Source organism: Empidonax traillii, unplaced genomic scaffold, assembly GCF_003031625.1.
Source record: "Empidonax traillii isolate 1590-97213 ecotype Southwest subspecies unplaced genomic scaffold, ASM303162v1 scaffold770:size447908, whole genome shotgun sequence".
Lineage (NCBI taxonomy): Eukaryota > Metazoa > Chordata > Aves > Passeriformes > Tyrannidae > Empidonax > Empidonax traillii.
In genome coordinates, this window is record NW_020955963.1 from 1 (window position 1) to 19,031 (window position 19,031).

Consider the following 19,031-nt stretch of genomic DNA (forward strand, 5'->3'; position numbering starts at 1 on the left):
GGGGGGGGGGGAATCATTCACATCATACTTTATTTTTGTTGTGCTTTTGAAATATTTAGTCGGTTTTGTATGAACGCTCTTTTATTTTGTGTGGGCGATGTGTTATTATAAGCATTATTATTTACAGTTACTTCCAATTTTTGCAGTCTGTGTGAAGGGAAGAACTTAACCTGTGTAGCCTGTGAGCCCGTGGAGAGCACCCTAACACTGACAACACCTATTCCAGAGGAGGATATTGAGCGACCAGCCAGTGAATACTCCTGCAGCAAAATGATGGACTTGGCCTTCCTGATTGATGGCTCCAACAAACTGTCAGAGGAGGACTTTGAACACCTCAAGTCTTTCGTAATTGGGGTGATGAAGAAACTCCACATCTCCCAGAAGAAAATCCGAGTGTCGGTTCTGGTGTACAGGGGTGGTCCCACAATCTATCTCGGCCTTAAGGACATCAAAACAAACTCCCAGATGAGAAAAATTGTCCAAGGCATAAAATACACAGGTGATAAAGAAGCCTCTGCCTCTGAAGTCCTCAAATACATCGTGTTCCACGTGTTTGGGAAAGCAGAGAGGACCAATGCTGCCAGGATTGCAGTGCTGTTCATAGCAAGCAAATCTTCGGGAAAGGTCCGTGGCATCCTCCAGGTGCTGAAGAACAGGGATATCGCAGTAATTCCCGTGGGGATCGGGCCCCACATCAACGTGGAGCAGGTCAAGTTCATTGAAAAGCAGTCACCACTTAACAGATCCTACCGAGTGAGCAACGTTTTAGAGCTGATGGACAGGGAAGATGATCTCATCGACGGCCTGTGCGAGCTGGGACCCGAGGAAAGTTCTCTGTTGCCGGCGACGTCCGCCCCGGTGACGTCCCGTGTCCTGCTTCCCCCTTCGGGACCCACAGCCACACCACCCTCTTCAGCAGAGCCCCCTCCCCGAAAGCTGGACGTTGCTTTTGTTGTGGAAGGCTCTGACAACGTGGGGGAGGAGAATTTCGGTAAAGTCAAGCAGTTCCTCGAGAAGGTGGTCACAGGGATGAACGTGGGATGGGACGATATTCACGTTACCATCATGCAGTACTCAGAGACTGTCACTCTGGAGTATTCCTTTAGGGAAATGCAGTCCAAGGAAAGCATTATTGAGAAGGTGAGGGGCATACCCTACCAAGGGGGGAAGGCTACCAACACTGGGAATGCCCTGGATTACGTTTCCAAACACACATTTACAACGGTGAACGGGGGCAGGCAAGACGTTCCTCGCTTGGTGTATATGGTGTCATCTAGCCCTTCCACTGATGTTATCACACGACCCCCCAGGAGCATAAATGTCATTCCCATAGGCATAACCCCTGGTGCAGATATCCAAGAGCTCAGGAGGATCAGCCAGCCCAATAACCCAATTATCTTGAATAGTTATGACAGACTTATTGAAGAAGCGCCTGAATTAGTGCTGCAGTCATGCTGCTCTCACAGACATTGGACCGAAATTACAGGTAAAATTGGGTGCTTTTTCTGTGTAAGTTCCTCTTTCCTCTGTCCTGTCTCTTCTGTTTACCCCTCAAACTGATGCAATTTGAAGGGCCCCCGTGTCTGGTTTGGTATCTTGTTGTCCAAATGCCAAGGAAGGGCTACCTATCTTCACTGGAGGCTGAGGATGCTGCTTCAGTTCAGCAGAACTGAGCACAGACCTGCTGTGAGCCTTCTGTAGGCTCAGAAATTCTTGTGTTCTTTTGCCATTAAAGTGCAGCAGTTTTCAGAGAGGTTGGAGGAGAAAACCACTTATTCTCCTCTGTCTAGTAGAATACAAAAATTTACTTCCTGTTTCCTGAAGTCTTTATTGGATTTTTCTATTTTTATTGCTTTTGTTTGTTTGGGGGTGATGAGGTTATTTTTTGGGTTTTGTTCGTTTGTTTTTGTTTTGTTTGTTGCTGGTTTGTATTGGTTTTGTTGTTGCTGTTGGTTTTTGTTTTGGTCCCCCGAGAGTAAAATAAAATTAGTAGAAAGCAGGAATTGAAATACCCACGTATCTCACTGAATATGAATCTCGGGGCTTTCATTAAAGGGGCATCACTCACTGTTTTAACTGGTCATTATCCTGCATTGTTTTCCCAAAATACATTCCCAAAATGTCCTTTCTGCTCCTACCCATAGCTTAGCAGATGCTACTTCTGCTTATCATGTATAAAATAACCTTTTCCCCTTCTTCCTCCACCCCTCCCCCAGAGCTTTGCAACAAACCTATGGATGTCCTTTTCCTTCTGGATGGAAGTTCCAATGTTGGAGCAGCAGAGTTCGAGGAAATGAAAAGCTTTGTGCGGGCATTTATTGAAAGCGTCGTGATCGGTACGTACCTGTCTCTTATAACCAAAATACAGGAAGGGCTTGGGTGTTCTTTTGCTTGTAGAGGACAAATCAGCTCCTCAGCGTAGGTTTTTTAATTTTTGTGTTTAAATGACTCATTCCAATTGAAGTTTATCTTGGGGAAATCAGGCTAGACAAGTTTTTTGTTCAGATACGCAGTTCGGTTTCCTCCCAAATCAAGGTGCTGTGGATCAGGGGGATGCAGGTCTGACATCCAGCTCTGGGAGTCGTGGGATGAGGAGTAGCTTGGACATGTGATGGTGAACACTTCCCTGTAAATAATGTGTGTGCCAAGCAGGGCAAGGGGACCCTGCCACAGGATGGAGGTTTACCTGAACGTTATTTTGACAGAAAAACCAAAATACATGTTTTTGGTTAGGTTTTGAATTGGGTTCAGCATACTTGAAAATGATAGCTCAAGTTCAGTTTTGGTCTGAGTAAGAATGGATAATTCAGAGAGGTTTTGCTTTAGGTTTGGTCTGACTAGAAGGTTTTTTAATTTGTGTGCCATTGTACCAAGTCCATCTGCATGGCAGGGGCTACACAGGATCTTGTGTTTTCTCAGTAGCATTTAACAAACCTGGATTATTTTTTTTTTAATTAGAATTGTACTTTTTCAAATCCTTCAAACCATTTCCAGGGAGCAACTGCTGTTACTGATGGTGTTTCCCACTGGGTGTTGATGTGTTTGTGTTATACCTGTGCTTCCAAAAGAGCTCAAAGGGGAAAAGTACAACATTTCTGTATATTTAGAATAACTTGGATTTCTTAGAGATCCTACATGGAAGACACTGATTCTGAAAATTTATAAATTATTTGTAAATTATAAGCAATGTGTTGCCTGGTTCACTTCTGCAAATCTGATATTTTATAACTGTCTATATCAACTCTCAGTTAAGGGTTTTATTCGTACTTCTCACAGAATGTATAACCAGAACCAGGATGTCAGAGGAAAGCACAACTTGGAATTTCTCTTTGTCTGCTTGTGCAGCTCAAGCTCCCTGGATGCCCCATGCACTGTGTCCCTCCAGTGATGTGTGACAGAAGGAATTTTGCCTGGAATGGTGTCATCCAGGGAGCTTGGTCCACCTGACAAATGTGGGGCATCAACCTACTGCTTGTGCAAAACGATGTGCACATAAAAAATGTGATGTCTAGACAACTTTAAAATGGACTAATATTGGAGATCAATAAAATGAAATTCTCCAATCATGGTCAATTTGATTAGGGGTAAAATACTGCATGCTGACTCCTGACAGAAAATCAACTGTTTCCAGCAGTTGCATGTTTTTTTTCATGTGGGTACTGTTCGGTTTTGATCTTTTGATTGAAAACCCAGCTTTCACACCCCGATGGAAAAATCACTGTCTAGTTGTGCTTAACGTAAATCACAACCACAAGAGTATCCTTTAGATTTACTTTAAGGCATTCATATGCACTGCCTAAAGTGTTTATTTTCTGCTTTCTGCTTCAGGTGATACTTCAGTTCACGTGTCAGTCCTGCAATATGCCAGGGAAAATAATCTAGAAATCTCGTGGAATGTGCCTCAGGAGACTGAGAGGCTTGTAGACATGGTGCAGTCCATTCAACAAAGGGAGCAAGGTCCTACCAGACTAGGTGAGTGATTTTGTGCATGTTGATGTTTAAACAACAGGAGGAAACCCCCCCCACCCCAAGAAATGCTAAATATAGGCTTACCCCAAGCACCAGTTTATGCCAGTGCCATTGTGGGAGCATTCTGGATTAGGACTCTTAAGTTGGTTTTTTTTTGTTGTTGTTGTTTTGTTCATTCACACCTTTACTGCGTGTATGTTGCTTGCTAAGGTTCGATTTTTCTCTGTTAAAATGTATTAGTAGGCTACACAAATTATAGTTTATCTTAATGCATTTTGGAAAGAGGCCTTGAAGCAATTCTCAGGGTTTGCATTCATTACCTTCCAAGCCAGCAAAGCGTCACTAAGAAGTAAAGACTTTGATCATTCACCTTTCAGTGCTGATCAGTTGATTAGACATTGAGCAGCAGAACTGCTTACCCTGACTGCAGTAGCTGCCCTTGCCAGATGTTTGTGCTGAGCCAGTGTAACCCCACCTGGCTGGAAACCAGCAAGCCAGCAGTTCTATTCTGTGTGGTTCAGCTCCCTCATCCCAGCTGCTGTTCTGCTTCCACAACTATTTGGGCTGGCACAAGGGCTGAGGATGGTGCCAGGGAGCAAGGACTGCCTAAGGTGACGCTTCAGCTGAAGAGCTGCTGGTGAAATGCCATCATCTTCTGTTCCAGACAACCGAAAAACATGCCCACTTCAATTTTCACGTGCTGAAACATCACACAGATTTCCCGCTGGGTCCGTGGAAACTCAGTGCACCCACATGTATTGTTTGCAGGGCTCAGCAAGGAAAGATTCTCCTGCAGCATATCTGATCTTTCACCAGATATACTGAGAATTTTGCTCTTCTGGATGGGAACCACATTTGTTCTGGCAGACACCTAGCATTAGGGTCCTGTAAGAGTCAAGGAACACACAGATTTTTTAGGGTCTTTGGCCTACTTTGGACTGTAAAGAGTTATTGGTCCAGAAAAAGTGAGAAATAAAACCTGACTTCCATGGTTCGCAGGAGGATTAGCTATGATTGCTTTCTCAGCCTGGAGAAATAAAAATACCAGATGGCTGATGAGACTTCTATAGGCTCGTTGTGGGATAAGCTGCTGCACACAAATAGATAAGTTTTGTGAAGCCTTCCACGTACTGTGCTTAGAAAGGCGCTCGGAACTGCGGGATAAACGGAGCGAACACGGCCCTTGGGAAGTGAGATGGGAGAGGCAACCACATGACATCCTCGTTACTGATTTGTTTATGTCTCCTTGGAAAATGCTCAGAGACCGCGGTGAGGGATGTGCTGCAACAAACCAAAGTGGAACGGGGCAGAAGTTGTTCCTCCCAAATGAAGTAAATGAAAATAAAGTCACTGCGGTCCCGTCCTGCACCTTGTCGTGTGTGTGAGTCCTCCTGGCTGTGTGGGAGACGGTATCCCTGGGAAAAGTGCAGCCAGTCAGGTCTTTGTGTCTGTGCTCTGGCCTCTGGAAATGCAGGGGCTGCTTGAGAAGTGGTGGCTCGGTCAGGATGTTGCAGTTCCTTGGGCAGCTTTGGAAATCTTTCCTAGCCCGTGCTTGCTCGGGATTTACACATCAAAAGTGTCTCTGCTATTAGGCTGGTGATGTTTCTTCTCGTCTGCACTGGCCTCCCTGTGGTGGAAGCACAATCCAGTGTAATCTTTATTCTGTCTTTGCTGATCAAAATCCCACTAATTTGGTCGAAAAAGCTCTGTGCAGAGAGCAGCTATAGGCTCTGTTGCCATCACTGCAGAAAGTGTTCCCTTTTCTGCACCATTTAACCACAAGGAAACTCCAGAAGAGAAAGACCTTTAATTATTAAGAAATAATGAAAAACTACAGAGTATTTGAAGGCATAGAAAGAACAGAAAAAAGCAGCCTGTACTACAAAACTTCCCCATGCTTATGCAGTGGGGGCATTCAATAACATCAGGCACATTTTGGCTCAAGAAACTTATCAGGAAGAAGCTCTGGGGATATTAAGACATCATGAAATTGTGTACAACTTCACCTAAGAAAAACTTAAAAAATAAAGGGAAGAATAACTGCAAGAAGAACTGACTGAACAAGGCTTCATTCAGCTCAAAAAGTGAGCTGTGCAAGAGAACTGAGAATCACATAAAGGTGCCTCTGTTCAGCATTCTTGGGTGTTTAGGAGAGTCATAGGGAAGCACACTGAGCAATCCCTACAGTAAATACTGCTTAACACTTTATAAAAACATGGCTTTGCTTGCTCACAGTGCTAGTAAAAGCCTCTCATTTAGGCTGATGTTTCCCATGCCCACTGCCTGCCTCAGACTCAAAATTTTGGAGGAAGTGTGGCTCAACTGTATTAAAAGCATCATCAGGGAAAGAAATGCGTGTTCCCTCCCACCAAGAAAATAAAACCTGGAACTTTGAGTTATTATGAAAATATTTGATTAACAGCATTCAGCTTTGCCATCATGATTAAGAAGATAAAATATTTCAAACATTTCTTGGGCACCCTGTGCTCTTTCAGATCATTCCATGATGTTCATAATCGCTCCCAGTCTGATATCTGTGATTCAGATTAGCATTCCTTTTAACACATTTTTCCTCCTCCATCCAAATCATTAATGAAACTTTTCAATGAGGCAGAATCTAGTGTAATTCCCTGTAGAATCCCAGTAAACACCTCCAACCCTACTCAACAGATTGTCTTTTTTGAATTATTACTTCAGAATACAATTCTGGCTTAAAAGTCCACCAGGTAATCAAAAAAAAAATTAGGAAAAAACATTATTCAGATAATTAGCCCTTATTAAATAGTCTTGTTGAATTCAACCAAAAAAGAAAAGTTCTTACAAAGCCCTTTCTGACTGTCAGAAGTTGAGCATCAGATTTTCAGAGTCTTAGCTGAGAGGATCATGGAGTACTGCCATCCCTTCTCCTTTCCCCTCCCCAGCCTTGTAGGGTATCTTCTGTTGGTTTTGCTTTAATGATTATTCCAAACATAACTTAATTTTTATACTCTGCAGTATCAGGAAGTCAGGAGTGTATCAGCACTGCAAGATGGAGAGAAGGTTCTATTCTGTGCTGGCAGCCTTGGGAATGACTGAAAATGCCTCTTGATTTAGAAACACCTTTTTTAAAGCAGCCTGTATAGACCAACTGCTATTTTGTTTTCTCCTTTTATTTCTTTGCATTTTTGTTCCCTGGACATGCCCGATGATTTGGGTCAAGCCCTACTGACTGAGCTGTGAATGCTTTTGGCTTTGAGATTTCCATCTTGGTTTCTCATGGCTTGTGTGTCTGATGCCTAAAATCCATGTGAGCGTGGAAGTCATTTGGCTTCCAAAGCCTATTTGTTGCCCCCTTTTTTTTTTCTTTTTTTTTTTTTTTTTTTTTTTTTTTTTTTTTTTTTTTTTTTTTTTTTTTTTTTTTTTTTTTTTTTTTTTTTTTTTTTTTTTTTTTTTTTTTTTTTGGTAGCACATTTTGTATGTAAGAAACAGAGATCATTTGTAAAAATGATACATGAGAGTAACATAATTTACTCTTGCATTCAGTCTGTGGGAACATGTTGGCTGGAAGTGTCCCAGGCCAGGTTGGACGGGGCTCTGAGCAACCTGGGCTGGTGGAAGGTGTCCCTGCCCATGGCAGGGGGTTGGAATGAGATGATCTTTAAGGTCCCTTCCAGCCCAAACCATTCCATGATTCTCTCTCTGTTTCTGTGCTGTGAACGCTCCTTCCAGTCTTAATACAACCTTGTGCTTGGTGTTTATCTCGGTGTAAACACGTTAAATTTCCTTTATTGGTAGGGAAATGTCAGTTTACTGTTGTGTCACAGTAAGGAAGTGTTCGAGTTGGTTGGTTTACAAGCAGTCAATAGTTTTTATTGTGGCCTCTGAGGGATTTGGTATTTCCCTCTGTGGTGAGATGTAGAGACAAGCAGCTGAGAAGTGACAACTTCCAGCTCGGGGTGGGGACTTTGAGTCCTTCTAGCAGGACAAAAGTGTTCATTTGATCATGTCTGGCCCTTTTCCCTGGAGCTGGCTTCAAAATAAGGGGAGAAATCCAAAGAGTTTTTAGGAGGCTAAAACAAATTTTCCATGCGTTAAATTGGGTAACTGTTTTTGGGGGACTTTGGAATAGTCACTGGTTCTGCTGCAGTGGTACTTGATCTCTTTACGAGAAATTATAAAAAATAATGGATTTTGCAGTTTGCAAATATGTATGGAAGTTTCTGAAAATTTTCTGATTTGATGTGAGAAAGAGAAGGGGAGCTGGAGCTGCTGGTGCCCACACCAACACACCAAAGTCAAAGGGTCATTAAAAAAACCCCCAGCAAACAGAGGAATTTCAACTGCTTTTCACAAATTGAATGAAAAATCATTTGTGATTCTTACTGTGCAAAAGTTTAACTTAAAATATTTGAAAGTTAAAACCTGAAATACCTTTTTTTTTTTTTTTTCTTTTTTGTAATTATTTATAGGGCAAAAGGGAAATGAGTCAATCTTTTGGCACAGTGACCATCCTGGAGCAGCAATCTCAGGGATTTGGAGTATAGTCATAATAATTTTCTGTGTTTTGTTTTATCCTCAGTTATTTATAGCTAACCTGCCACTTTGCATCTAACATTCCACCTCTACAGACACAAAGCCATTTGCAGCAAGGCTTGTGAGGCAGCTGTAGAGGACATGAGTGAATACCTGGAGTTAGTTAATTTTTGTGGTCAGGAATAGTAGTTTGGGAAATGGAATCACCATCACCTGAGCAATAACGGTGCTTTAAAATGTGGCTTTTTTGCAAGTAGAAAAACATCCAAAATTTTGAGGTTTTCGCTGGACAGAAACTCAAAAGGGTTTTTGTTTCATATGTAAAATGTAATTCAGAATTACACTGGGAATGAAAATCAAATTATAGGAATGAAATTAATCTACACAGCTGGAAGAACTAAATAAAAGATAGTAATTGCAAAGCAAGAAACAGGAGAGAGATGTCCTGTTGTGTTCTTAAGTGCTGTTGAAAGCTTTCTGTTGAATTTGATTAAAACAAATATGAATCATTCTATTTGAAAAGCTGGGCTTGGGAAAATAGGTGACCTTTTCTGGAGAGGAGATTGATAGTGAAGGTGATGCCAGGCGAGAGATGGAAGATAATAAAAGGAGAAATTGATGTGGATCCTGTTCCTGCTGTGGGTCCAACAGGGGCTGGCAGCAGTTACTGGGTTGGTCCCACTCCCCTTTGTCCTATCACTGTCTGCTCATGCAAAAAGTCACTCTCCCTCTTTTTTTTTAGCTCATTTAAGTACTGAAAGGCTGCAGTGAGGTCTCCCTGGGGTTTTACCTTCTCCAGGCTGAATAACCCCATCTCTCTCAGCCTTATCAATAGTCAACATGCTGAGTGAGGTTCCTAGAGGTTCCCATGCTTGCAGCAGCTTGGGAAAAGGATTTTTTTGCTTCTCTCACTGAATAAAGTTGGGTGACATGATTCATAAAGACAAATTACCAAGCGTTGAGGTGTGCTGAGGTACACTGAGAGTGTGCTGGTGAATTATCTGTGGTCTGACTACCCATGTTTCTCAAATGTGCTTGTTATTATAAAGGGTACGGTGAATTCCTCAGGCAAACCTATTTCTGCTGCACTGTTATGGGCAGATTACTAAGAGGAACTAGCCTTTCAAGTGTTTATTGTTCAGCGGTCACTGTTTGCCCTGAATGTCACATCAGTCACCCGGTACCATTTCTGCTTCCTGACCCGATAACTTCCCAGCCCGAAGGAGCTTTTAAGAAAGCTGCATGTCACGATTCCCAGTGTAAATATTTGTGCAAATACACGTCTAAATGCAAGTATTAACAAAGTGCTCTCTTGCTGAGGTCATGATTTTCAACAAAAATTTGCCTGAGTGTTCACAGATGTTAAATGAAAGGGCAGCAGCTTCCACTTCAAGCCAGTTTGTGATTTGCTGGCTAAGGTAGAATTTCTTTGCAGGTTTTGTGGGATCTGGAGTGGGTTTTTTGGTGGTTGTTGTTGTTGTTTTTAATATGGATCACCCAGTTAGATTATGGGTTAATCTGAGATTACACTCCAGAGAGGTTGCTGGTGGTGGGGAGGCAAGGTGTGCTTTTCACACCCATACTGAAAGCTGACGAAATTCAGGGGGGAACTCAATCTTCTCCCGGAGGGAGAGCAGCTCGTGAGTACACCTCGGCACGATGTGAACTTGTGCGTCGGATCGCCACTGGATGTCACTCTTGCGTGACAATTGGGAAATAAGAACATAATTCCCTGCCATCTGTTCTGTCCTTTTCCAGGAGCGTTACTGTGGAGTTGCACTAAAATGAGGAGCATTATTCTTGTGGCTAGGGGAAGGCAGTAAAGCTCCCATTACTGCAGAAACTGGGTAGCTGAGGATGGTCCTTCTGTGTTGTGATGTGTCAGTAGTGCTGGAAGGTTCTTAACAGCTGAGATCTCTCACGTATCAGCAGTAAAGCAGACATTAAAGTCCTCTAAGAATCACTGTTTTTCAGTACCTACTAATGTAACATACCAATAGTAAAGTAAGATTTAATTTTATAGTTTCCCCGGAGTTATCTATCATATCTTTTATTCATCTCTTCATTTCTTCTCAGGAAATGCCATTGATTTTGTGGTCCAGAATGCCATGTCGGAGTCCCACGGGGGCAGAGCCGGCGCATCGAAGGTCGCCGTAGTCATCGTGTCGGGGAGGTCAGAGGACTCTGTGGAGGCTGCTGCTCTTTCTGCAAGGCTCAACAGTAAATCTCCTCCCACTGTCACTGTCTTTAAATGGAGCTGTTGCTTTTTAAGTAGTGCACTATAACAAAAGATGGAAAGTTAGGACACTGGTGTGTTCGTGTGAGTTCTGGCCTTACTGTGCACAATGTTCTGGTAAGAAACAGACCTGAACAAAATGGGCCTGATGGGGATGCCTTTGAGGTACTGGGAAATTCAGTACCAATCTGCAGTTGAGGCTGAACAGCTTCCACGGGCTTCACACATTAGTGGCATTTTGTTTTCCAAAGTACTGTGGGTAGACAGGGATGACAGGAATGTATCTGATATTATAAAGTCAGTGCTGCTGCAGTACAGTGATCCTTGAAAGGTTCACTGGAATAATAACAATAATATAATATAATAAGAAGAATTAGAGGTTTTGCTCAGATTCTGCACTGACCTGCACAGGAATATACTTCTGCTGTCAGTGTGTGCTGGGTGATGGTTTTCCAGGTTTTCTGTCTGTCGTTTCTGACCTCAGCTTCCTCAGGTGTTCAGCTGAGGAACTTTGACTTCCTTTGAAGGTTGCTCTGGGAGCTATTGAATAAGGCATGGACTACATAGCAACTATCAGCTGTTATTTTTAATTAAATGGTTTGAAAATAATCCAGTTGCCGTGTAACTGAAGAAAGAAAGCAATATATTGAGACCTTTTACATTATAAAAAAAGTGAAGATGTTTTCATTAAGTCTGCAGCTGCATTTTGTTGACCATGCATGATCTTAACTATGCTTGAGATTAATAGAACTCATCCTAGCTAATGCTGTGATGAGAGCATTACCATTTCAGCCTTCAGTTGCCTTTTGTTAACATGGAGGGAATGATGCAAGGAATACATGAAAATTAACTGTTGGAGAAAAACTTTTCCCTGTTTATTTTTTTTTTATGTTTTTTTAAATTTTTATATATAAGAAGCAAATCAAAAAAAACCCCATAGAATCATACAACCGTTTATGTTTAGAAAGACCTTCAAGATCATCAAGTCCAGCTGTTAACCCAGCACTGCCAAGGCCACCACTACACTGTGTTTTCAAGTGCCACACCTACATTCCTTTTAAATATTTCCAGAGATGATGGCTCCACCACTTCCATGAGCAAAGATCTCCTTATCCTGTGCATTGCCTAATTAAAACATTTTCCTTCTTTTTTCCTAGGGGTATCCCTCTTTCCAATTGGTGTTGGCAACAGTTATGATGAAGAGCAGCTAAGGACTTTGGCTGGGCCATCTGCTGCCACCAGAATCATGAAGCTCCAGAATTTTGAAGATCTATCCACTATGATCACACTGAGTAGTGAATTTATCAAAAAAGTGTGCATGGGTAAGTCCAATAGTTGTGGCTGCATGACTGGAGCAAAACACAAAAATTGAAATGCCAAAACCAGAATGATTTTTTGTTTTTCATTTTAGAAGTCAACGCAGCATTGCTTTGTGTTTTACCAACAATCATCACAAATGTTAACACAGACCACTACCATCACTTAGATGTGAGACAAAACCTGAGCCTTTAAAGCGTGTAGCCAGTTGCTATTCCAATCAACCAACTTCCAGCAAGTTTTTTAGAACTGCTTAGGCCTGAGCTGTTGAGCTGTCACCTTCTTTAATAATCAGGGCTGGTGGTCAACTGAAGGACAGCAGGACAGCTCAGGCTGTCATGGCTGAATGGGACGTGCTTCAGAAATGTTAGTTGTGAGTAAAGTTTTCAGATTACATAGTTTTCAGATGTGATGTGTGTGTCTACAAAAAATTCAGCCCAAGTAGAAGAAAATAGAAGAAGAATAAATAATTAACTTTTTCAGGAAAAACCAATACTGGGGGAAAAAAAAAGTGTAACGTATTTTAAACAAACATTAATGCATTTATACATAACAATACTCCTCCTCTAAGGAACCTTGATTCAACACTGACCAGTATTTTATTACTTTTGCCTCCTTGGTCTGTTTGTATATACATATTTATTACACATATTGTTGTTTCTATTCCAACAGCATCTTTGTGTTCTCAGCATAAACTACTGTCTCCTGTAGTGTTAGTCATTGCACAGGTTTTTACCAGCATTACAAGGGCTTAGTTACATCTCCTTCACAATAAGTGGACTTTTTTGCAGAGCCAAGTACCACTGAGCATGAGGAAGTTGCAGAGTGTTCCCAGTCCAGCTTGGAGATATCCGATCGTTCTCCACTGGGATCACTTCTGGCATTTTAAAATCTCTCCAGAGCATCAAACAGCTGCCATTTTCTAGATTTAAACAGCTGCCATTTTCTTTCTTTTCTTTTAAAATAAGGTTTTAGAGATGCATTTCCTCTCTTCACACTGCAAAATGGGCGATTTTTTTCTTGCTGTAAATTACATTGATCCAAGATATAGGATGGGGAGCAGGAATTTGGAACCAGTAACTGTTTTCTTGTTGCAATCTGTGCTATAACCCATTAATACTAGAGGTGAGAGCTCTGTATTTTTATGAAAGCTTATCTAACAGTTCAAAAAACCTTGAATCATAGATATCTAATCTTCAACACCTAAATTTGAAAAATTTAGCTCTTCCTTTTGCTGTTGGTAAAACCTTTGCTGTGGGGTGGAAGACTATCTTACTTCTTTTGTGGGGATTTATTGTCTTATTTGGATTTTTTTTTGTTTGTTTGCTTTGTCTTAAGCTTCTTGCAATCTGTAAAGTATAATTTTCCCCTCCAGACTCACACAGTTGGATTTCTTGTACGGATGGAGCCTTGCCTTATGTATGGAAGTGTACCAAAAATAATACTATTAAAAAGGTTTAAAAGATTTCCTAAGTGCTTTCAAATTACATTACTTGTCCTGGAAAAGACAGAGCATATAGTGAACATAAGATAAGCATAGTATAACATTCTAGAAAGAGTTTTCTAGGCAGTGTTTTAATTTCCTGGATGTGGGTATTGTGTTTTCATGCCATGGTACCTATGAGAGGTTGCTTCCCATTTATCTCTAGGTGTGCAGTGAGAGCACATAAACATAGAAACTGCAGTTCAGTGGGTGTCCTGTGAATATTTAACTGGTTCTATAAAAAACCCTGCTCATCACAGTAATGCCTGAATGTAAAGGAACTGATTTTGAGTGCTCCTATTGCAGCTATTTCCATACTTATGCTGTCTTTGTCTTTAGTAAATGTGTGTGCATGAGAGTGTAAATTCTCATTACCTGCTACTTCCTAGAAATATTCTCAGTTCCTCACATGATTCAGAAGTAAGGCTGGACCCTCACTCAGAGCTAAAGCCATGTTTTTTTTAAAGTACCATCTGGGCAGAGCTGTCAGTGCAAGAAGTGCTGTAGAATTACAGCCCAGCTATTGCTCCCAGGGTGTTTTGGGACCATTTTCATTGCAAAAGTTGGGTAATGGGGGCAGTAACGCAGTTCATACCTCCTGTGACTTACTCTTGTACACTTTGGACAAAAGCCTGCAGCCTTCAGGTAGGGATTCCCACATTCTAACACACACACACACAAATAAACTTCTTACAGCCTTAATTGTGTTTTTAAATAAGCATTCTTGTGTTGTGGGGACCACCGGTTCAAAGGCTGGGTGAGGGGGTGATGTGACTAAAATATGTCTGCTTCTCTTTCAGACCCTGTCAGAGAATGCCTGGATGAGGATGGAAACAAAAAGAAAGTAAGTGAATTGCCTGGGTTGTTCATCCGGCTTTCAAGCTGTAGAGTGTGTGCAGGAGCATGAATATTTTCAGAGATAACATGGGGGAAAAAAAAAAAAGGATGGGAAAATATTAAGAATTACTTTGGAGGAGGAAAATGTTGCCTTTTGAAGTGGTGGGGTAGCTTGCACACAACCTCATCTTGCAGTGTTGAATGCTACTGAAGGCAGTGCAGAACAAAAACTTGTGACAATGTGTGTCCTCCCTGAGAAAGAAAAGTGCTTTTTCCTCTCCTGGGTGGAAGAACTTCTGGGACAGCTAACCATGGCCAAAATAAAGGTGCATCCCTGTGAAAACCCTGTCCTTCTGCTAAAATTACAAATACTTTGTCCCTATGGAAACTTTTTTTTTAGGAAGGTAATTATTGTGTGACGAATATCTCGTTAGGGGAAATCATCTCTGAAGTCATAGAATCAAAGTTCTCCGTGTTCATGTGTGGAAAAGCTCTTATTTATCCTGAGGGAAGTAAACCTTCAAAAGTGATCCAGATCTAAGAGGGCAATGATGTAGATGGTAAAAATGGTTCAGTTTCCTCATCTCAGGTGAAACACCAGGGTTTTTGAGAGTACATGATACTTCATGTACTATATTAGTACATGATATTAATTAGTACACAATATTAATACTAATATTAGTGTAAACTTATACCATGTTTTCCAGTAGGGATCAGTTACAAGCTTTACTCTAGGATTTATCTTGAATTTCTAGCACATTAAATTATTCCTTTGATTTTTCCCTTGTGAAGGCATGACTGTAAGGAAGGATGTGGCTAATAAAGAAATGCTTATGAATTGTCTAGACGCAGGAAATATGTCAAAACTGACTTTCAGGGTTGACCTCGGTCAGCTGGTCAGAACACAGAAAGGCTTTAGCTAAATCAGGCACCAATAATCTGGTGGCTTCGAGGCTGACAGCCTAAATAAGAAAAAAAAAAAAAGCCTCAACAAACAAAAAAATAGATTTGAAAAACTTATTTAATTAAAACAAAACAAAAAAATAATCTGATTATTTGCAATCTGAATTGCATGTGTCCAGGCCTCGTGGCTCCCAGAGCAGACACAGGTATGTGGAGATAAGAGCTGGGAAGGCTGAACTTGAGTTCCAGACATGTCAGATTTCGTTGTTTTCGGTGATAAACCCAAAGCGCAATTTCCGTTCTGGCTGAAAACGCTCCTCGAAGAGAACAGGCCGGGCTCCAGGCCATGGAAAAAAACAACCCACCCTTTCAAAGGGCAGCCTTGGAGAGGAGGGATTTTTGTGTTACCTCTTCTGTCAGCCAGGAAAAAAAAAAAAAAAGAAAAAAAAAAGGAAAAAAAAAGGGTGTTCCAGGGCCCCGTGGTGGGACAGGCTGCTGAGCATCCCTGGGAGCCTCCAGGGCAGCGTGTCCTGGAGCAGCACCCACGCCCTGAAAGCTGCCTCACTGGCAGGAAGATGCCACTGCTCTCTTCCCTTCTAACAGCAAATTCCACGAATCCACGGGGATGAAGAATCGAGGCTCTACCCTGACTCAGAGAACACAGGCTTTTAGGTTGGATTCGCAGCGTTTCAGGGGTTACTCCGAGTCGTTGCAGGAGGCTCAGCTCCCCCGGCGGGATGTCTGTCATGCACCTGGAGACTGTGGGAACTCATCTCGTGCAGTTTGCGAGTAAATCAGAGCACTCAGGATCAAAAATATCAGCCTAAATCCTATCTGTATCATGAACAACACGACTTGTTACCTTTTTGGGGGGGTTTTGTTGTTACCTCAACCCTGGGAAGGATTGTTGAAGGAAGATTCATGGCTAAGGGTCGTTGTTAGTAGCAGAAGGAGAGCAGATCAAATGTGCAGATCAACCCTCTGTATTGTGTGACCAAAAATAGGAGCCAGGGGGAGGAATGTAATTAAAATATGTATGAAAATTCCTTGAACTGTCCCAACCTTGAACAGTTTATGTCTCAGGGACACCCTGAGGTGATCGTGACACTTTTTTATGTTAGGTAGGGCTAGACTGTTTTCTCTCCATGAATTCTTTCAGCCATTCTTTGAATCCACCGAAGTTTTTAGTACTCATCACGTCCAGTGGCAGAGGGTTGCAGGAGTGCTGAATATACAGGGCGTGCAAAGAGCCACTGGTTCAGTATTTGAACTTGCCAGCTGACAGAACATCAGAACAATTATGGTAGATTAATTTTTGTGGTTTTTTTTTTCATTGATTTTCATTATTAGTGTTGTTGTGATGGTTTTCAGCAGGCATAAAGATGGTAGTAGAAGTGTAGGTACTTATATCAGTAGCATTTCAAGATGAAGTTATTTGCATTTCTAGTCTATGCATGGCAGGAAAAAACATGTTCTTAAACTAGCAGTGTCTGTCCCGTGGCTTCTTTAGTACCGCTCAGCTCTTGGCTCAAAGAGCAGACAAACAAACAAACCCTTGGCTAAATTAAAAGGTACCAGCTGAGGAAGCTGCTCGGGGTACATGTCCCTCCCTCCTGCAGATGCACAGCAAGGGAGGAGTGTGCAAGTCCAGGTCTGTAGGTTCAGAGCTCCCTCGGAGAGGAAGTCTGAGGCTTCCTGCGGTGTCCTGGCAGGCTCGCTGCTTTCAGCAGACATCCTTCACGATTTAGAAACCCCTGATTTTCCTTCCCTTTCTGTCCTGTTTAACTCCTACGATTTCACATCAAGTGGGATTTAGGCTTTCTTTGTCTTCAGAGTCCCTGCATTTTCCTCCACACCAGGATTCTTGGCTTTTTTGTGATTCCTCAACTGGTATTTTTGTTTTAATATGCTTCCTCTAGGCTCACAAGCCTGAAGGAGTGAAATAAAAACAATTAAATATGTATGGAAGCCAGACTTGCACAGCTGTATTTGTACCCTTCCAGGTGCTCCTCTTTCAGTGAGTTGTAGGCGAGACAACTATAATTAAAAAACATTCTATTTCTTCCTATCTGAATACTTTTTCTGTATTTAAAGCTCCCCTTGTCACTTTTTCACAGATTCCTTTAGGCTCACAAGCCTGAAAAGTATTAAGCAACTTTCAGTTGCCTTCTCTGAGCCCTGAAACAGGTCCAGTAAATTAACTTGTATTTAATGTGCAATTTTTTATGGCTGTTAATCTGACTGTTCTTGTTTAGAACTGATGGAATCACATAACTCAGAGATACAGAGCAATACTTTCACAGCATTATTCTCAGCTTGAACACCAGTGACAAGACTCATCTGTGAATCATGTTGTTACCCAGTTGTTTTATCCCTTTGCTCTTCTTTTTTTATGGGAATGATGGTTAAAGTGAGAAGGAGATGATGGGAGATGAACTTGCCCCACAGCAATATTTTCTTTTCCATATTTTTATGCTTGTGGATCTCAAGAAGTGTTAGCCCAATTCATAGAACCACTGTCTCACTTGTGCTGGTGTTTCTGGACTCACCTCTGTAGAGACAGCTCTGGGAAGTGCTGTTTCCCACATTTGGGGGTATTCTTGGGAATGCAGGCCTCAGGGATCTGAGGTTTTGAAATTCATTGAGCCTATTTATGGACTTGAAAGTTCTGTGGGATTTGGGCCAGAGAGCTCAGCTTTTTGCAGATCAGAATCTTGAGATACTCCAGATTGTGACCACTTCTATTTCTCAGTCATTTGTTAGTATGTAAATCCTGGTGCCTTAAAACTTAGACTGTTCTTTAGAAACTGAGAGTACATTTTACATCTCATTTTCAGTTTTACAAATCCACTACATCTATCTAATAACACTGATATGCCAAAGGAACAAATTCCCTTTGGGAAGGGGGGAACTGTTTTAAAAAGCTTTGTGTTTTCCTCCCTCCCTGTCCCACCCATCTTTTCACTGTTGAATCTCCATGTCTCCTTGCCCAGCCTGGGGATAAATGGACATTACCAGACCAGTGCCACACCGTGACGTGCTTTCCAGGAGATTACACGGTCCTGGAGAGCCACCACATCAACTGTGAGAGGATGGCCAAGCCGGTGTGTCACAGCAACCTCCCCGCGGTGAAGGTGGACGAAACGTGCGGCTGCCGCTGGATGTGTCCCTGTGAGTACCTGTCTTGGCACATGTTGCCTCTCCTTCCCCATCACCTGAAGTGCTTTCTCAGCAATGCAATGCTGGGTGCAGCTGCTCAGCCACTGTACCCATCCAAGGTGGCTGGAGGAATTGCTGTTTAGTTCCTGTTCGGTGATTAACAGAAATAACCAGGAGCGTGACAGTTGTGCTGCTGCTGGAGTGTCCAATGCTGTTTGCAAGTTGAGCTTATTTTTTGCATTAGTGGAGCTACAGTGTTTTTAATCAGAGAATCCCACACTCGATTTCCAAAGCTGTGTGTACTGGGAAGGAGGATGTATGGAGGCAAGCAGGAATTTACCTCGGCAGGCTGCAAGTGATTTATTCCTGGTCGCCCTCTAGGCTTGAGGGTTTGACCTGAGCTCAACCACACACCTGTATTACAGAAACATCAACAAAAAGTGCTCCCTGTCTCCATATAATCTCACACTCTGTGTGATAGGTGTCTTGGCTGGGATGACAGGAACTGAAGTTAAGTGTACCCACTCACACTTACAGGGTCCAGGGATGCAGCCCTGATGCTGCTGATCATTAAAAATAAAGTAGGCTTACATCTTAAGTAATCAGGTTGCTTTT

The 19,031-nt window shown here is 42.0% G+C and overlaps 1 protein-coding gene across 1 annotated transcript in view; it reads left to right on the forward strand.

Annotated features, from left to right (window-relative positions):
* Positions 1-112: 112 nt before the first annotated feature.
* Positions 113-19,031, forward strand: part of LOC114066532 (von Willebrand factor-like) — a gene marked incomplete at its 5' end in the record, with an annotated part of 48,522 nt that continues 29,603 nt past the window's right edge. Inside the window, 7 exons of the mRNA XM_027901293.1 lie at positions 113-1,486; positions 2,217-2,336; positions 3,829-3,972; positions 10,558-10,701; positions 11,875-12,039; positions 14,318-14,361; positions 18,251-18,428. Of these exons, the coding sequence (XP_027757094.1) occupies positions 113-1,486; positions 2,217-2,336; positions 3,829-3,972; positions 10,558-10,701; positions 11,875-12,039; positions 14,318-14,361; positions 18,251-18,428 (2,169 nt within the window). The remainder of the gene's footprint in view (positions 1,487-2,216; positions 2,337-3,828; positions 3,973-10,557; positions 10,702-11,874; positions 12,040-14,317; positions 14,362-18,250; positions 18,429-19,031) is intronic.